Source organism: Suricata suricatta, chromosome 2, assembly GCF_006229205.1.
Source record: "Suricata suricatta isolate VVHF042 chromosome 2, meerkat_22Aug2017_6uvM2_HiC, whole genome shotgun sequence".
Taxonomy (NCBI): domain Eukaryota; kingdom Metazoa; phylum Chordata; class Mammalia; order Carnivora; family Herpestidae; genus Suricata; species Suricata suricatta.
The window spans coordinates 83,696,083-83,716,204 of record NC_043701.1 but is presented as its reverse complement, the minus strand read 5'-3'; the positions used below and the strand labels follow the sequence as shown (position 1 = coordinate 83,716,204).

Here is a 20,122-nt window from a genome sequence, read left to right as displayed (position 1 = left end):
CAAAATGAAAGGAATAACTGGATAACCCAAAGCAGGAGACTGGGGGAGAGTAAGATAAGGTAGAAGTCCCTATAGATCAAGAGATTGGGTTAAAGTTAAATGTCTCCTAAAGGTCCTAAGCATATAAAAGGCATAACCACTGGGTAAGGGAGGAAGACGGTTTCGCACTATTTTTCCTTACACTGCTGCCACAACGCACTAACCTGTAACATGCAGTAACTTGCTGTTTGGACATCTCCAGTTCTATCGACGTAACTCTCCATTAAGTCCACTCCATCTTTAGTAAGGCCTGTAAGCAGTATTCCTTCCAAATTTCCAGCCTCTTTCATTTCATTGGTCAACTTTTCAATATACCTATTTAACTGGAAAATTCAAAGTGATTTTTCTGAAGTAATCTGTTTCACTATATACTTTGTACTTTCAAAACTTGTACTTTTATAATAATGCTATATTTATGGAAAACATTTTAAAACCAAAGCCCTTGCAAAAATCTAGATATAATCTCTAAGTCTGTGTCTATCATAAATTATAATGCAGAATCCATGATCATTTAAAACACTTTTTAAAAACAGCAACACGTTTATTTTAATAATTATTCTATGAAAGAACTACAGAGAGTTTACTATTTTAAATTTAAAGAGAACTGTCCCCATTATTCTGCCAAGTTCTTCCTGTAATAGAAATGGAGTTGAAAAGGAACTTTGAGATTATCAAAAATAACTTATCTCCTGGTAAGGTCCTCCCTGGCCTCATCACATCCCAACCTGTAGCCAAGATTCCTCTGGGTTCCCCCAACACGTTCTCATTACTGTAGCACATAGCACATTATATTACTCATTGTTTTTGTGCATTTCTCTTTCACTATATACATAGCATATGCATTTAATACTTGTTTATTGTATTAGAAAATGAAGGAATTCTCTTATAACATCCCTAAGAAGTGAGCTTAACATATTTATCTATAGATTTAGAAATAAACTAAAATATTAAGTCAGCATTCTTATACAAACAATTTTGGTTATGATATACAGGTTTACAATATCTTGATCTAATAAAGAAATTATTACTTTACTTTTAAAATAATTTATATATAAATGTCACATATACATATTTGCACAAAAAGATTAGTTTCCTAATCCAGTAAGAGTAAATATGAATAACTTCAAATATAGAATTGTATCAGTTTTTACCTGACTATCGCTAAGGAATTTACAAGCAAATGCCACTCTGTCACGTACAGCAACTTTGTTTTCATACTGAAAAGGAGAGAAAGAGCAAGGAGTTACTTGTAGGTGCTACGAGTTTTATGTTTTTGCAGACTATTTTACATGTCTAATATATCTTTGTATTTTCAAATGTATTACTTACTGTGTAAATACCAGCAGACTGCCTAAGATGCCTTATTTTTTTTTAAGTTTATTTATTTATTTTGAAAGACGGGGTGGGGGATTAAGCAAAGAGAGGAGAGAGAGAATCCAAAGCAGGCTCTGTATTATGAGCACAGAGCCCAACATGGCGTTTGACCCACAAACCATGAGATCATGACCTGAGCTGAAGTCAACAGTCAGAAACTTAACTGAATTAGCCATCCAGGTGCCCCTAAGATGTGTTTCTCAATATAACCCTTGGGAAATTCCATGCGAAGGTTACCATTCTTGCAAAGTAAAAATTTACATATAAAATACTGACCAATTCAGTTTAAAAATATTCCAGTCCAGTTTTCGATAACTCCAACATAAAATATAAGCAATGAAATATAGTTTATCAAATTTAGGATGCCATGTAATCCTTCCATTGTAGAAGGGAAACTGAGGAAATCTTTTCTGGGATGCTAAGTTAATCAACAAGTCTAGGAAATCTGTGAATTACCAGTGAATATACCAATACAGAATTTAAAAAGACTATCAATACATGCGTCTAAACACAAAGTGTAAGTTTTAAAACATACCCTTATAAATAAATAGACATACTTCTTTGGTCATAGTAAAACACTGCTATAGAGGTGGTTTGTGGCAAAATTTTCAGGGGTATTGTGATACTTAGATTTTTGTATATTTGTCAATATTATAAAATACTATTTTGAATTTCTATAAATGTAGAAAGGTAACTAATCTTGTGATAAATATGAAACAGTGTAAAGTGGAAAAAAGATCCTATTTCGATTGAAGTCATCCTATGAAATATAGTCTTCCTGCTTTATTTTTTTCTTTTATATTTATTGTCAAGTTGGTTTCCATGTAACACCCAGTGCTCATCCCCACAAGTGCCCTCCTCCATGCCCCTCACCCCCCCTTCCCCCCTCCCACACCCCCGTCAGTCCTCAGTTTGTTCTCAGTATTCAAGAGTCTCTATGGTTTGCCTCCCTCTAGTCTTCCTGCTTTAAACATAAGATCATTTCAACTGATACTTATCATAGCATGTACTTCCAATTATCATGTACAGTACTGCCCTTAAGAGGGAACATGTTTCATACAAACTAAATTTAACTCTTTAGATTCAGTGCATGTATTACAATTTTGATTGGAAAAGAATTCTAAATGTTATCTGCCCCACTTTATAGCTCAGAAAACTAAAACCCAAAAAGTTTAGTGACCAGCTGAAGTAACCGTCCTAGAGCAAGGACTCTATCTTCTGATTTGCCAATTCAGTACCTTTCCACTAGATTACTGCAACTTACCAATTTTTAACAAGGACACGTTAATTATAATTTTTAACACATAAAGTATAATTAGGTACACTCTAGAAAGAGTTTGGAAATATGAACTTTCTACTTAAGGTAACATATATGTTAGCTAATAACCCAAATTTAGATATAAAGAAATAAGGGTATTTACAATAGATCACTTAATTTAAACTACAGAAATTTAGTATTTAAACAATACTTCTCTATCAATTTAAAATTTGAATAATCTGCAGGACATGGGTGGCTCAGTCATTTAAGCATCTGACTTTGGCTCAGGTCATGATCTTACAGTTGGGAGTATGAGCCCTGTGTTGGGCTCTGTGCTGACAGCTCAGAGCCTGGAGCCTGTTTCAGATTCTGACTCCCTGTCTCTCTGCCCCTCCCCTGCTCATGCTGTCTGTATCACTCTCAAAAATAAACAAACATCAAATTTGAACAATCCACTTGTTTTTTGTCTTTACCATATTTTACTCCTTCCTGCAAATTTATTTCAAAATGTAACATTTAAAGTCTTCTGTTTAATAAAAAAGAGTAATTATAGTAAGAACAAATAAAAAAAACAATATTCTTGGATATTAATTTGAAGTGGCTAGAAAAGTTCAATAGTTCTTTTATTAGAAGTTAATGGGTGGGGTAGGGTGCCTGGGTCACTCAGTTGGTTAAATGTCTGACTTCGGCTCAGGTCATGATTTCACAGTTTGGGAGTTCGAGCCCCACACTGGGCTCTGTGCTGACAGCTTGGAGCCTGAAGCCTGCTTCAGATTCTGTGTCTCCCTCTCTATCTGCCCCTCCCCTGCTCATGCTGTTTCTCTCTCTCAAAAATAAACATTTAAAATTTTTTGAAAGAAAAGAAGTTAATGGACAAAACTCGTAAACTAAGGAACTGGCAAAATGGACATTAACAACATTTACTAAAATTTTCATTAAGATACCCCAGTAAAATACATGTTTTTTTTTTTAATTCTTAGGGACTGATACTTAAATCAATCATCCAAGCATTGTGTCTTTTATATGAAGTGCTATAATGGCAAACACAGAAATAAGCTCCATGTTAGAGAGCTCTTCTCAGTGGTAGAAAGAAGTCCAACAATGCAAAAATAGTTATAGTACTAATATGAAGCTTAAAACACTGTAACTGAAACTGATAAGCACATCTTTCTTTCTGTCTTTGTGTAAAGAACCTATTTGGTGATATGGTTATATATAAGTGAGTAAGGCAGGAGAAAAAAGTAATGAAAGACCAAATAATGAAAAAAATCAAACAGTTCAGTATAAGTAATGCAATCACAGAACTCCCAAACTCTCTCTGAGAATGCAAATACTAACTCAGATAAGATACATGGTCATTCTAATCATAATTGATCATGTGTTTGTTTACTTAACTAAAAACAAAAACACAGACTTTTTTAAAAAATAAATTGCATTTTGGAGTGCCTGGGTAGCTCAGTCAGTTAAGCATCCAACTCTGGACTTCAGTTCAGGACATGATCTCACGGTTCATGGGTTTGAGTCCCATGTCGGGCTTGGTACTGACAGTGCAGAGCCTGCTAGAGAGTCTCTCTCTCCCTTTCTCTCTCTCTCTCATCCCCCGCTCCTGTTCTCACTCACTCTCAAAATAAATAAACTTTAAAAAAAAGCACATCAATATTAAATTTATGCTTATATAGTTGTAGAATTCTAGGGCTATTCTTAGGCTAAAGAATAAAATTCTATGCTTTCTACGTCTGTAAATTTTATTGTAAAACTATTTAAAACATCAAGTTTGTTATCAGCTACCTAACTGTAGAATGATATTCAAGAGTTGCTCAAAAATATTTAAGAATACTTTATTTTAAAGAATATGAAATACATCAAAATATAACAATATTTTATGCAACAAACATCTGAAAATTTAGCAAGGCTATATAAAAACTTTTATTTTAAAAGGAGTCTTGTCAAACAGAAATTAGCTTACCAGTACTCCATCATACGATCCCATTTCACTTGTCAGAAATGCAAACATGACACACAGATAGGGGTTATTTAGTTGTAGTCGCAGAGTGCTGCACATCTCTCTCCAGAGGGAGTTTTTCTCATCTGTGTAACCTGATAAAGCCATTGCTACCACATTGAGATTCAGATCGCCTGCATATTAAAAACAGCCAGCTAATCAAAGTGGTCAAAAGCGTAACATCTCTTTTCCGAATTCTTAAACCCTAAACCAATAAAGACCGGAAGGCAACGTTTACCTACAGAAAAATAAGCCTACTGGAATAAGGGTTTTGATTCAGACTGGAAAATTTGGCAAGGACCACAAGCAAAAATTTCCATTCTTATAAAACTTGTGCCCATATTGCTAACCTTGTGCAGGACAAGCACATCATTAAAATATCAAGTTCTCATTCCAGGCAGGTTCTTATACCGTGTTATTGTTTAGGGTCTAAATGAAGAGAAGTAAAGCCATACTACCAGAATTACCACCAGCCTTATCAAGTTCATTTATGTTGAGATATTTCAAAGCACTAATAGTAAATATTACTGGACATCAGGACTACAATTTTCAAAATCATTTTGTTTTCCTATTCCTAAATACAGAATGCACATACTTATGTATTCTGAAAGCCAGTATTTCAGCATTCTTATTATAGAATTATACGTTTAATTTTTCTAGGACAAAATTAACTATCAGAATTAACAAAGTAACATCATATTTAGACACATGTGCAACAAAGCATTTGTTATCAATAGTCTTCTAAACTGTAGTTCTTAGCAGTTCATCCAGCCATGGATAAGCTGCTAACCTGGCAGTCAGCCCTATGACTGCGGAGCCTCCTTAACGTTAAGTTAGTTCAGCTTCAAAAAAGAAAACTAAATTCGCCTTTAACTTTAAAGTATTTTCTACATTTATTATAGCAGTTTTCTTACTCTGTTCCTTGAGACTAATCATTTCTTTCTTTTCCAAATAAGACAGTAGTTCCCACTTTATGTTCCTAAACAGTCTTGCTCTTCATTTCTATAAACACTCTCCCCAAGTTACTTTGTGCTTGCTTCCTCTGCCTACTCTATTAAATTAAAGTCTTTTAAGATTAAGACAACCACCACCACAACAAAGGAATATCTTCCTGAAACCTGCTTAAAACAATTTATTTCCAAGTGGAAAAGAGTATCTGACTCAGAAAGTATTTTCTTTAGTCCTTAACTAAGTTATTATAACCACTGGAAAGATACTTTCCCCAATTGACAGTATGGGTGTTTAAATCTAACACCAAATTTTCCAGATGCACATGACAGGGACATATCGTGCTCTCAGGTTATAGCAAAATTGTAATTACAATGGCTTTAAATATCAATTCTTTTTTCCATCTCCACATTACCTTCTATTGCAGTCCCAAATGGGGAATACTTACATTGGAGCAAATGTGAAGAAAAAGAGGCCAATCTGGGCAAAATATTTGCTTTCCAAACTTTTTTTTTACTGCAAGTAAATACATTACAGCCATCTGCATGTTTTTCTCTATGGCACAATAGAACTGTGATGTTTTCAAAATGGACCAGCAAATAAGAATTACAAATTCTGAATATTCAGAAAAAATTTGCTAGGTTTATTAAAAATCAACAGCTATATCTACCTTAGTTATTTTCAAGTGAAATACTCCTGATAAGAAAAAACTGAAACTTACCTGCTTGAGGATTCTCTAGCAAGATGTCAGAGTAAAAACTTTCACCATCTTGCAGTTTCTTCTTTTTAAAAAAATATTACATGAAAACTATGTTTAAATCACCAGACTCTAGTAGAAGCATTTTTGCAGATCAAAGTATGATGATTATAGGAAGCTATCAGTCTAAAAGTGCCATTTAGTTTCCTAAAAGTCAGCCAATAACCACTCAAAAGATGAAGTATAAAATACACTCAAATGTTTGCCATAAGAATGTCTGCAAATGAAACAGTCCAATGTCCAATACATCTTTAAAACTGTATTTCTCTTTAAGAGAAAAAAAACATTAAAAAGGACACATTTGAGCATTCACTGTAATGTTATCAAAATGGCACTTAAGACACATTTTCTTTTTTACAGACATAAACCAAGGTATTAAGAAAAGAAATTTCATAGATACAGTTCTGTGCTCATTTCTCTTTCAAAAAATTTTATCTAAAATATTGATTATATATTTAAAAGTTCTCTGCATCTTTATTTTAAAGGATTCTACGAACTGCAATTATCTTAAATATAATCTAATACCTTTTTCTGAAGATGCCCCTTCATTCAGGATTTGGATTGCTCGTCGAATATCCAAGTTGAACAATGCCACAGCAGCGGCTCTCTCCCATTCCCCTTCTTGCACAAGGGAGTTCAAAAACGGTCCTATATCTACATCGGTTCCTTTCTTTATCCACCCACAAAGCTGTAAAGCTAAAATCCTCTCTTCATTTAAATTCTGAATATCAGTTTGTTTATCCAAACCGCTCCAATTATGTCTGCTGCTTTCCACCATTCCTAAAAAGAGAAGTATTTTTATATTAGTTGCTTTATTACTATATTTTGAAATATATTTATAAAGTAAGTCTGGAGATGCCTGGGTCGCTTATGGAGTTAGGCATCCAACTTCATTTCAGGTCATAATCTCATGGCTTACGAGTTTGGGCCCCGCATCAGGCTCTGTGCTGACAGCTCAGAGCCTGGAGCCTGATTCAGATTCTGTGTCCCTTTCTCTCTCTGCCTCTCCCTTTTTCACACTCTGCCTCTCTCTCTCATAAAACTAAATAAACATTAAAAAAGGAAAGAAAGAAAGAAAGAAAAAAGAAAGAAAGTCCATTTTATGCAGAAATATTTCAGTATCACATTCTGGATATTTGACTTCTTTTTTTAAGTTTATTTTTTAAACTTATTTTGAGAGACAGAAAGAGAGCACAAATGCAGAAAGGGGCAGAAAGAGATGGAGAGAGAGAATCCCAAGCAAGCTCCAGTGCTGTCAGTGCAGAGCCTGACCCAGGGCTTGAACTCATGGCCTGTGAGATCATGACCTGAGCTGAAATCAAGCGCTGAACACTTAACGACTGAGCCACCAGGTGCCCCTGGATATTTGACTTCTTAACCACAAACTCATGACAGCATAAATGTAAAATATGCCACAAAACATACATTACATGTTGTTAAGTACAACAGTTCCGTGAGACACCAAAAGAGCTATTGGAAGAACAATTAATGCTCTCTGGGCTGAGCTGCCGCTTCGGAGAAGCTTCCCTGATCACCTCATCTAAAAGTGCCATCTGCTATTACCAACAAAACATTGTTTCCTCGATTTCCTTTAAAACTAATGTAAGCTCCCATATTTTATTAGTTTTCAGTCTTATCTCTTCTACTAGAATATATGTTCCAAAAGGGGCAGGTGTCTTGCTTCTACTTGAAAGATTATCTCCAGGGCTTAGAATCCAACAGACTGACTCTCCCTCTCTGACTTTCTATCTTTGTATGTATATATACATATATATGAAAAATGAGGTCATAAATATCAAAGTACTCTGAAAGTTTACAGTAAATACTAAAGCTAAAATACAATGGGAATGATTTGAAGGTTTCTCCCCCTTCACTAAATCAGAAGACTTTATATTCTCATTCTCTTTTCATAAGGAATCTAATTCTTCCAGCATTAGATTATAAGCAAGGCAGATAATCCTAATGGTACTAAATAAAGGTAAAACAAAGATAAAACTTGACTTAATTGCAACTCAAATTCTTAAAGGTTCTAGAAAGTTATGCCATCAAAATTGTCATAATAGAATTATGTTATTTTAACAAAAAGTATTTTCAGAATAAACTCAATTATGAATTAGGCAGCAAGAATGTTTAACATTACAAACATCTTTTATTATAATTTATAGTAATTCTACATTTATACACTTACATATAAAACAGTAATATAACTTTGTAAATAACTAGATCAATAGGTTTTAAGAAATAATTCACTTTGTGGTAGGCAGAATTGTAAATTGGGAGCCATGACTCTTGCCCCCTAGTGTAACTGCACCCTTGTACAATCCCCCTCCGCTTGAGTACAGGTGAAATCTGTGACTTGCTTCTAAGTAACACAAGATAGTACAAGTGAAAACATTCTGCAGATGTAATTAAAGGTTGTTACTTAGTTGACTCTGAGTTAATGAAAGGGAAATTATCGAGTGTGTGGGCCTGACCTAACCACATTAACACCTTTTAGAGTCAAGAGAAGATGAGGGAGGTTCTCTAGCTAAACTAGAGGTAAAACCTGCTCTGTTGTGAGCAGGCTACGTGGCAAGGAAGCGTGGGCGGCCTCCCGGAGCTGAGGGCAGCCCCTGGCGACAGCCAGCAAGGATACTTCTGTCCTACAACCTCAAAGAAACAATTCTGTCAATAAGCACATGAGCTTGGAAGAATATCCCAACCTCCAGAAAGGATCAAAGCCTGGCTAACATCTTTATTTTAGCCTCGTGAAAGCAAGAGCAGAGGACTCAGTGAAGCCATGCCCAGACTCTAGACCATGGAAATTATATTTCATAATAGAAAAACTAGTATGCTGACCAAAGTTGACTTTAGCTATACTGTTGGGAGCAAGAAATTACAGGAATGAACACAATGAACACAATTGGGAAAATATTAAAAACTGAATCAACTGTCATTTGCAAATCAAATACATATGTATATAAATAATGCAAAGGATTATTTGTTAAAATCTATTTAGTGTAAATACATGGTTAGAGTAAAAATAGTATAACAGCAAAAGTCTAAACTCTGCAAACCTAATTCACACTTTTAAATAACTTCTTTCATTATATGAAGTTAGGCTGTGGCAAAAGCCCATAATATTATTCATGTTAGGACATACTTTAAGCTATATATCATTGCTCTATGAAAAAGTTTCAAGGTAGGTTTGTAAAACTCTGGAAATTAAAAAAACAGTTAAATAATTACATTTGAAATTACTTATTTTTAACCTTACTGCTGAAAACTGTTGCCGTTTAAGACAAGGGGTCCGGAGGAAACTTCTGAAAAGTTTTCTTCCCTTAAGGGAACCACCTGCCCATTGAAAAGTAGAAGCATGCTGCTCTACTTGCAACCATGAGGAAAGTTAGTCAAGACAAAATCACTTTTAGCTTATGAAAGTGAAATTTAAGAACTATAAGAAAATTCTGAATAATGATAAGGTTAAAACATATGTTAAAAATTAAATACAACACGGTGCCTGGGTGGGCTCAGTCAGTGAGGCAACCAACTCTTGGTTGGGTCACGATCTCTCAATGTTCATGAATTGGAGCTCCACTTTGGGCTCTACGCTGATTGTGTGGAGCCTGCTTGGGAATCATTCATTCTCTCTCTCTCCCTCCCTCCCTCCCTCCCTCCCTCTCTCTCTCTCTCTCTCTCTCCCTCCCTGTCTCTCTCTCTCTCTCTCTCCCCTTCCCTCCCTCCCTCCATCTCTGCTCTTCCCATGTTCTTTTCTCAAAATAAATAAAAATTTCAAAAAATTTAAAAAGTTAAATACAACATTACCTTTCTGAATAACATTTAACTTTAGATTAAAAGTAGCTATTAAATTTCAAATACAATAAGCTGTATATGTAGCATTTCGCATTTATTTTCATAACTCCCTTATAAATTTTGGACTGAATGCTGAGGATATTAAATGGTAAAAATGACTATTTTAGGGCACCTGAGTGGCTCAGTCAGTTATGCATCCAATTCTTGACTTCATCTCAGGTCATGATCTAAAAATGGTTCATGAACTAGAGCCCCACATTGGGCTCTGCAAGGACAGTGTAGAACCTATTTTGTCTACCTCTCTTTCTGTCCCTCCCTTGCTTGCGTTCTCTCTCAAAATAAGTTAAAATAAACTTTTTCTTAAAAAAAAAAAAAGAAACTATTTTAGAGGCACCTGGGTGGCTCAGTCAGTTAAGCATCCAACTTTGGCTCTGGACAAAAGCCCAGGCTGGCGCCTTTGAGGGACTGTTCAATAGGGAACAGAGGTGTGCACAGGCGGTAGATTAAGTGGTCACAGCTTTTCACTGTGCATCATCAGAAACGCCAGGCACCTGTATGGCCCTGCAGCTTTACTGGGACAGACGGACATCAGGCACAGCACTGCAAGCCTCTTCTTCAGAGACTGTGGTGGGTCCTTTAAGATTCGGAGTTTTGAATCCCTGTCCTGCACTCTAGATAAAACACTGAAGGGGCACCTGGGTGGCTCAGTCGGTTAAGTGTCTGATTTTTTATTTTGGCTCATGTCATGATATTGCAGTTCATGGGATTGAGCCCTGCTTTGGGCTCCAGGCTGCCAGTGTAGAACTAGCTTGGGATTCTCTCTCTTCCACTCTCTCTCTCGGCTCCTCCCCACTTATCGCACTCTCTCTTTCAAAATAAACAAACTTTAAAAATATATATAAATAAATGGGAACTATTAAAACAAACAAGCAAGCAAACACACAAACAGAAAACACTGGAGAGTTGTGGTGCCCAGCAGGTCTATGGCCTGGGGAACAGAAGGGCTGAAGGCAGGGATCTGGTAGAAGCCTGAAACACAGAGGAGAAACCGCCTGCTTGTCTGTGAGGACTACCTGAACAGAGGTGGGCGCCAGCTCTCCCACCCAGGAATGGAGGCAGCAGGGTGGTGCCGCCTTTCCCCACCCATCCATAGTGTCTGACTTCAGCAAACAACACAGCTCCCCCAGTCAAGCCAGAAGCGTTTTACACCAAACCCCACCCCCCTACATCCAAAGCTACAGGGACATCTTTGCAAAGGCAGGTCTGACTGTGAGCCAGTGCAATGGGCCTCTTCCCCAAGGACCAACACAGGCCCCCCGCCCCCACCTCCAAGTGTACAAGTCCACTGATCATAGAGTGCTCCAAAGCATCAGCTCAGTTCTGGTGGAAATAGGACCAGATTTTTTTTTTAAATCGGGCTTAGGTTTTATTCGTTTTTGGTTTTTTGTTTCTTCTTTTTTTTTTTTTTCTTCTTTTGCTTTTTTTTTTTCCCCTTTGAAATGAGGCTTATAGTTTTTTTGTTTGGCTTTTTTGTTTCTCTTCTCTTTTTTTTGGATGAGGTCTTTTTTTTTGTTTGTTTAGTAGGCTATTTTAACAGATCAAAGCACACTCAGTGAAAGGTCAAGCACTCCTCACTACAAGCAAGGAGGAACTCTGCAAAGGACTGAGGCAGGGAAAGAGCAGCTGTATCACTGCAGCAGAGTGCACCCAGCACTCACCAGAAACACTTCCTGCAGTGCCAGGCCCTGGACAGTGCACGAACCCTTCTTAATATACCCATTACTCTCAGGAGCAGGAAACATAACAAGCTTTCATAGCATGCAAAAGACAGAAACCTAGACAAAATGACAAATGGAGGAATAGTCTCCCAAGCAAAAATCAAGAAAAAACCATGGCCAGGGATTTGCTTAAAACAGATATAAGTAATTTATCTCAACAAGAATTTAGAACAAGAGTTATAAGAATACTAGCTGGACTTGAAAAAAGCATAGAAGACACCAGAGAAACCCTTGCTACAGAGATCAAAGACCTAAAAACTACTCAGGCTAAAATAAAAAACTGAGACGCAAAACTGACTGGATGTAATCATGAGGATGGAAGAAATAGGATCAAACAGGTGATACAGAAGATAAAACTATGGAAAATAATGAAGCCAAAAAGGAGGAAAGAAAACTATTAGATCACGAATACAGACCTAGGGAATACAACAATTCAATAAAGCACAATAATATTGTACCATAGGAGTCGCAGCAGAAGAGCAGGAAAAAGGACAGAAGGTTTATTTGAACAACTTATAGCTGAGAAATTCCCTAATCTGGGGAAGAAAAACAGGCATTCAAGTCCAAGAGGCATGCTGTAGTGCCCTCAAAATCAACAAAAAGCAGGTCAACACCAAGACATATCATAGTGAAACTTGCAAAATACAAAGATAAAGAGAGAATTCTGAAAGCAACCGGGGACAAAAGGTCCTTAACCTACAAGGATAGACACATAAGGGTACCAGCAGATATGTCCACAGAAACTTGGCAGGCCAGAACAGAGTGGCATGATATATTAAACATGCTAGTCAGGAAAAATATGCAGCCCAGAATACTTTTTTAACTTTACATTTTCTAAAAATGTTTATTTATTTTGAGAGAAAGAGAGAGAGAGAGAGAGAGAGTGCAAACAGGGGAGGGACAGAGAAAGAGAGATAACAAGGAAAGAGAGAATCTCAAGCAGGTCCCATGCTGTCAGCACAGAGCCCAACATGAGGCTCAATCTCACAACCATGAGATCATGACCTGAACCAAAATCAAGAGTCAGATGCTTAACTGACTGAGCCACCCAGGCGCCCATCAGCTGAGAATATATAGCAAGGGTGTCAGTCAGAAAAGAAGGAGAAATAAAGAGTTTCTAAAACAAACAAAAACTAAAGGAATTGTGAACACTAAACCAGCTCTGCAAGAACTGTTAAAGGGGATCCTTTGAGCAGGAAAGAGAAACCAAAAGCAACAAAGACAAGAAAAGACAATCTACAGGAACAGTAACTTTACAGGTAATACAAATGGCACTAAATTCAGATCTATCAATAATTACTTCTCAATGTAAATGGATTAAATGCTCCAATCAAAAGACATAGGGTATCAAAATGGATATTTTAAAAAAGACCCATTTATATGCTGCTTACAAGAGATTCATTTTAGACCCAAAGACCCCTCTAGATTGAAAGTGAGGGGGTTAAAAACCATCTATCATGATAATGGATATGAAAAGTAAGCTGGAGTAGCCATACATATACCAGACAAACTATATTTTAAACCAAAGACTATATAATAAGAGATGAAAAAAGGCACTATGTCATAATAATGGGGCCTATACAACAAGAAAATTTCATAATTATAAACTGGATTTAAACAGTTTGAATTTTATAAACAAAATTGTAATTTATGTCCCCAAACTGGAAAGAGCCAAATATACAAATCATTTAATAACAAACTTAAAGAAACTCATTGACAATAATGCAACAATGGTAAGTGACTTTTACACTCCTGACACAATAGCCCATATGGACTTAACAGATATGTTCAGAGCATTTCAACCTAAAGCAGCAAAATGCACATTCTTCTTGAATGCACATGGAACATTCTCCAGAATAGATCACATACTGGGTCACAAATCAGGCCTCAACCAGTACAAAAAGACTGAGATCATGCCATGCATATTTTCAGACCACAACACTATTAAACTTAAAGTCAACCAAAGAAAAAATTTGAAAAGACCACAAAGATATGAAGGTTAAAAAATATCCTACTAAAGAATGAAGGAGTTAACCAAGAAATTAAAGAAGAAATAAAAATACATGGAGGCCAATGAAAATGAAAATACAATAGTCCAAAACCTTTGGGATGCAGCAAAGGTGACAGAAGAAGGAATATAATACAGGCCTTCCTCAAAAAGGAGATCTTAAATACAAACTTAACTTTACACCGAAAGAAGCTGGAAAAAGAACAGCAAATAAGGCCCAAAACCAGGAGTAGAAGGGAAATAATAAAGATTAGAGCAAAAAATAAATGATATAGAAACCAAAAAAAAAAAAAGAACAGATCAATGAAATTAGGAGCTGGTTCTTCGGAAGAATTAACAAAACTGATAACCCTCTAGCCAGATTATCAAAAAGAGAGGGGCACCTGGGTGGCTCAGTTGGTTGAGCATCTGACTTTGGCCCAGGTCATGATCTTGTGGTTCATAAGTTTGAGCCTCACATCAGGCTCTATGCTGACAGCTCGGAGCCTGAAGCCTGCTTCAGGTTCTGTGTCTCCCTCTCTCTCTGCCCCTTCCCTGCTCACACTCTGTCTGTTTCTGTCTCAAAAATAAATAAAAACATTAAAAAAATTTTATTAAATAAAAAAAGAATAAATAAAATCACAAATGAAAGAAGAGAGATCACAAACAACACTGCAGAAATAGAGACAATTATAAGGGAATATTATGAAAAATTATCTGTCAACAAACTGGGCAAATGGAAGAAATGGATAAATTCCTAGAAACATATAAACTACCAAAACTGAAACAGGAAGAAATAGAAAATTTAAACAACCTCATAACCAGTAAAGAAACTGAATCCAGGATCCAGGGCCAGATGGCTTTCCAGGGGAATTCTACCAAACATTTAAAGAAGAATGGGGGCATCTGGGTGGTTCAGTCAGTTAAGCATCTGACTCCAGTTCAGATCATGATCTCATGGTTCATGAGTTTGAGCCCTGCGTCAGGCTCTGTGCTGACAGCTTGGAAGTTGGGGGCCTGCTTCGGATTCTGTGTCTCCCTCTCTCTCTGCTCCTCCCTAACCCATCTCTCTCAAAAATAAATAAACATTAAAAATTTTTTTAAATAATAAAGAGGAATTAATACCTGTTTCTTTTCTAACTATTCAAAATAATAGAAATGGAAGGAAAACTTCCAAACTCATTCTAGGAGGCCAGCATTACCTTGACTCCAAAACCAAAGACCCCACTAAAAAGAATTTCAGACCAAAACCCATGATGAATATGGATGCAAAATTTTTCAAGAAGATACTAGCAAGTAAAATCCAACAGTACATTAAAAGAATTATTCACTATGATCAAGTGGGATTTATTCCTGTGCTGCAGGGCAGTTCAATATCTACAAATCAATCAATCAACATCACATACTGCATTAATAAAAGAAAGGATAAGAACCATATGATTCCCTCAAAAGATGGGAAAAAGCACACCCTGTTTCATTATAAACCCTCAGGAAAGTAAGAATAGAAGGAATATACCCCAATATCATAAAGGCCATATTCAAAAGACCCATAACTAATATCATCCTCAATGGGAAAAAAACTGAGACCTTTCCCCCTAAGGTCAGGGATACAATAGGGATGTCAACTCTTACCACTGCTACAGTTAGTCCTAGCTTCAGCAGTCAGGCAACAAAAGGACATAAAAGGCATCCCTGTTGGCAAGGAGGAAGTCAAACTTTCACTCTTCACAGACAATCTGATACTCTATGTGAAAAACCCACAAGACTCCACCAAAAAATTGCTAGAACTGATACATGAATTCAGCAAAGCTGCAGGATATAAAATCAACATACAGAAATCAGTTACATTTCTATGCACAATAAAGCAGCAGAAAGAGAAATCAAGCAATCAATTCCATTTAAAATTGCACTAAAGGCCACAAGATACCTGGGAATAAACATAATCAAAGAGGTAAAAAAATGTGTATTCTGAAAACTACAGAACAACTTTTTAAAAAAAACTGAAGAAGACACAAAGAAATGGCAAAACATGTTCATGGATTAGAAGAACAGATATTTGCAAATGACATATCAGATAAAGGATTAGTATCCAAAACCTATAAAGTACTTACCAAACTCAACATCTGAAAAACAAATAATCCAGTGAATAGGCAGAAGACATAAATAGACATGTTTCCAAAGAAGACATACAGATGGCCAACAGACACATGAAAAGTTGCTTAACGTCACTAATCATCAGGGAAATACAAATCAAAACCACACTGAGAAACCACTTAACATGGGTCAGAGTGGCTAAAATTAACAACTCAGGAAACAACAGATGCTGGCGAGGATGTGGAGAAAAGGGAACCCTCTTACACTGTTGGTGGGAATGCAAACTGGAGGAGCTGCTCTGGAAAACAGCGTGGAGGCTCCTCAAAAAATTAAAAATAGAACTACCCTACGATCCAGCAATAGCGCTGCTAGGAATTTACCCAAAGGATACAGGAGTGCTCATGCATGGGGCACATGTACCCCAATGTGATAGCAGCGCTTTCAATAATAGCCAAATTATAGAAAGAGCCTAAATGTCCATCAACTGATGAATGGATCAAGAAGATGTGGTTTACATATACAATGGAATACTACTTGGCAATGAGAAAGAATAAAATCATGCCATTTGCAGCAATGTGGATGGAACTAGAAGGTGTTGTGTTAAGTGAAATAAGTCAGAGAAAGATAGATATCTAGGTTTTCACTTATATGTGGATCTTGAGATACTTAACAAAAGACCATGGAGGAAGCAAAGGGGGAAAAATAGTTACAAACAGAGAGGGAGGGAGGCAAACCATAGGAGACTTAAATACAGAGAACCATCAGAGGGTTGCTATGGGGGTGGGGGAGAGGAGGAAATGGGTGATGGGCATTGAGGAGGACATTTGTTGGGATGAGCACTGGGTGTTGTATGAACCATGGAATCTACCCCAGAAACCAAGAGCACACTTTACATACTGTATGTTAACCAATTTGACAATAAATTATGTTAAAAAGAAAACATATTGCAAATATATGTCTATACTACCCAAAGCAATCTACACATTCAATGCAATCCCTATCAAAATAATGCCAGCATTCTTCACAGAGCTATAATAAACAATTCTAAAATTTGTATGGAACCAGAAAAGACCCCAAATAACCAAAGTAATGTAGAAAAAGAAAAGCCAAGTGACAGGCATCACAATTCCAGACTTCAAGCTGTATTACAAAGCTGTAATCATCAAGACAGTATGGTACTGGCACAAAAATAGACACAGAGATCAATTGGACAGAACAGAGGACCCAGAAATAGACCCACAACTATATGGTCAACTTATCTTTGACAAAGCATAAAGAATATCCAATGGAGAAAAAAGACAGTCTCTTCAACAAATGGTGTTGAGGAAACTAGACAGCAACACACAGAAGAATGAACCTGAACCTGCCCCATATGCAAAAATAAACTCAAAATGGATAAAAGACCTAAATGTGAGACAAGAAACCATCAAAATCCTAGAAGAGAACACAGGCAGCAACCTCTTTGACCTAAGCCATAGTACTTCTTACTAGACACACCTCTGGAGGCAAGGTTCACAAAAGCAAACATGAACTATGTGAATTTCATCAAGGAAAAAACCTTCTGCACAGTGAAGGAAATATTCAACAAAACCAAAAGGCAGCCTATGGAATGGGAGAAGATATTTGGAAATGACATATCTGATTAAGGGCAAGTACCCAAAATCTATAAAGAACTTATCAAACTCAACATCCAAAAAATAAATCATACAGTTAAGAAATGGGCGGAAGACATGAATAGACATTTCTCCAAAGACGACATACAAATGGCTAGCAGACACATGAAAAGATGCTCAACATCACTCACCATCAGGGAAATACAAATCAAAACCACAATGAGATACCACCTCACACCTGTCAGAATGGCTAAAACAAAATATTCAGGAAACAACAGATGTTGGCAAGGCTACAGAGAAAGGGGAGCCCTCTTACATGCTGGTGGGAATGCAAACTGGTGCAGCCATTCTAAAAAAACAGTGTGAAGGTTTCTCAGAAAGTTAAAGATAGAGCTACCCTAAAACTCAGCAATTGCACTACTGGGTATTTATCCAAAGGATACAAAAATACTGATTTGAAGAGGCACAAGCACTGCAATGTTTACAGCAGCACCATCAACAACAAGCCAAATTATGGAAAGAGCCCAAAAGTCCATCAATTGATGAATGGATAAAGATCATGTGGTACACACACACACACACACACACACACACACACACACCCCATATGATTCCACTCATATGTAGAATTTAAGAAACAAAACAGACCAACATAGGGGAAGAGAAGGAAAAATAAAATAAGATGAATAAAGAGAAGGAGAGGGCACCTGGGCAGCTCAGTCGGTTGAGCATCTGATTCTTAATTTTGTCTTAGGTCATGATCTCAGGGTCATGAGATCCAACCTCACATTGTGGTCCATGCTGGGTGTGGAGCCTGCTTGAGATTCTCCCTCTCCCTTTGCCCTTACCCTGCTCACACACGTGCTCTCTCCCACTCTGAAAAAAAAAAAGTGCAAACAACAAAAAACAAGAGGGAGGCAAACCATAAAAGACTCTAAACTACAGAAAACAACTGGGGGTTGGTAGAGGGGAGGTGAGTTGGGGGATGGGCTAAATGGGTGATGGGCATTAAGGACGTCACTTGTTGGTGCTACGTGTAACTGATAAATCACTAAATTGTACTCCTGAAACCAATACTACACTATATGTTAACTAAGTTGAATTTAAATAAAATCTTGGAAGAAAAAAACATTTAAAAAAAACTGGTTTCAAATACAACACCAACCAATCAGACACTATGCCATTTGTAGATAGTAATTTGTTGCATTTGCATATCTATATTATAAGGTAGTAAAAGTATCCAGCGTTTGTAAGAACATTATGTTGAAAACATTAAGTCTTAGCTATTCTGTTAAAATAATTCTTAATAGACAAGTTCTGTAGATCAGATTTTACCCTTTAAGTATGAAAAATATTTTCATCATATTGGGTAGAAGGCTGACCAATATTTATTACACAATTTTCCGCCATCTTAAAAGGAAGGGATTTTACTTGTTAACAACAATATGAACACTGCTCCACAAGACCGTACAAGACCTTCCCTTAGAGCATGGATTCGCATCCTGAGACTTCAACACTCAGTCTGTCCAATAAAGCAATCTATCTCTTTGCTTCCTTGTCTCCTGTGGTTCACACCTCCTAGACTTTACTTAGTCCTGTAATGGACACACTCCAAACTGATCCTCCTTCAAAAGAGCCACTTTCTGACCACAACCTCATAGTCTTCCAGAAATATCTCTTCTAAATTTTTCAACCTCACAATCTCTTGGGCCCTCATATTTTTACTCCTGTCACTTCCTTCCCCAATACCAACAAATGAATCATTCTCTTGCCAGTACCCTTAACTCTCTCACCCTGTCTTTTATTTTAACTTCTGACTAAAGAACATTGCCCCACAATCCTCCCATGTTTCTCAAGACAACTCTGGCTCCTTTTCTCCATTTCTTCTCTCTACTACCTTCCTGCTCCTGTTCCTTCTCAACAAGAAACCTACCACACTGAGAAAAGAGAGTCATTGAGTGAAAAACTCATCAGCCTCTGGTCCTTCAACCTTATACATCCTACATACCTTTCCCCTTTCCCTCTGGCAGTATGGAGAACATGTACATCCTCCTATCTACAGTTAATCTTTCACCTATGCTCTGGATTCTATTCCCTCATATTCCTAGGAATTTTGTTCTTTCTGCATCTTCAACCTCTTTGCATGGTCTTACTCACATCTGCATTTTTGTTTATTTTTTTTTCTCTCCATAATATTTTATTGTCAGATTGTTTTCCATACAACACCCAGTGCTCTTCCACTTCAGTGCCCTCCACCATCACCACCACCTCTTTTCCCCCGTCCCCCTTCCCCCTCAACCCTCAGTTCATTCTCAGCATTCAATAGTCTCTCAAGTTTTGCATCCCTCTCTCTCCCCAACTCTCTCTCCCTCCTCCGTTCCCCCTGGTTCTCCATTAGGTCTCTCCTGTTTTCCTGCTAGACCTATGAGTGCAAACATATGGTTTCTGTCCTTCTCTGCCTGGCTTACTTCACTCAGCAT

General features: G+C 37.0%; 1 protein-coding gene across 3 annotated transcripts in view; it reads right to left on the bottom strand.

The window, feature by feature from the left end:
- Positions 1 to 20,122, bottom strand: part of MIOS (meiosis regulator for oocyte development) — a 44,788-nt gene that overhangs the window by 13,268 nt on the left and 11,398 nt on the right. For all 3 annotated transcript variants that reach the window (XM_029929395.1, XM_029929412.1, XM_029929403.1), the window contains 4 exons: positions 6,904 to 7,158; positions 4,638 to 4,807; positions 1,191 to 1,256; positions 204 to 362 (listed from right to left, as the gene is read on the bottom strand). In XM_029929395.1, the coding sequence (XP_029785255.1) occupies positions 204 to 362; positions 1,191 to 1,256; positions 4,638 to 4,807; positions 6,904 to 7,158 (650 nt within the window). The remainder of the gene's footprint in view (positions 1 to 203; positions 363 to 1,190; positions 1,257 to 4,637; positions 4,808 to 6,903; positions 7,159 to 20,122) is intronic.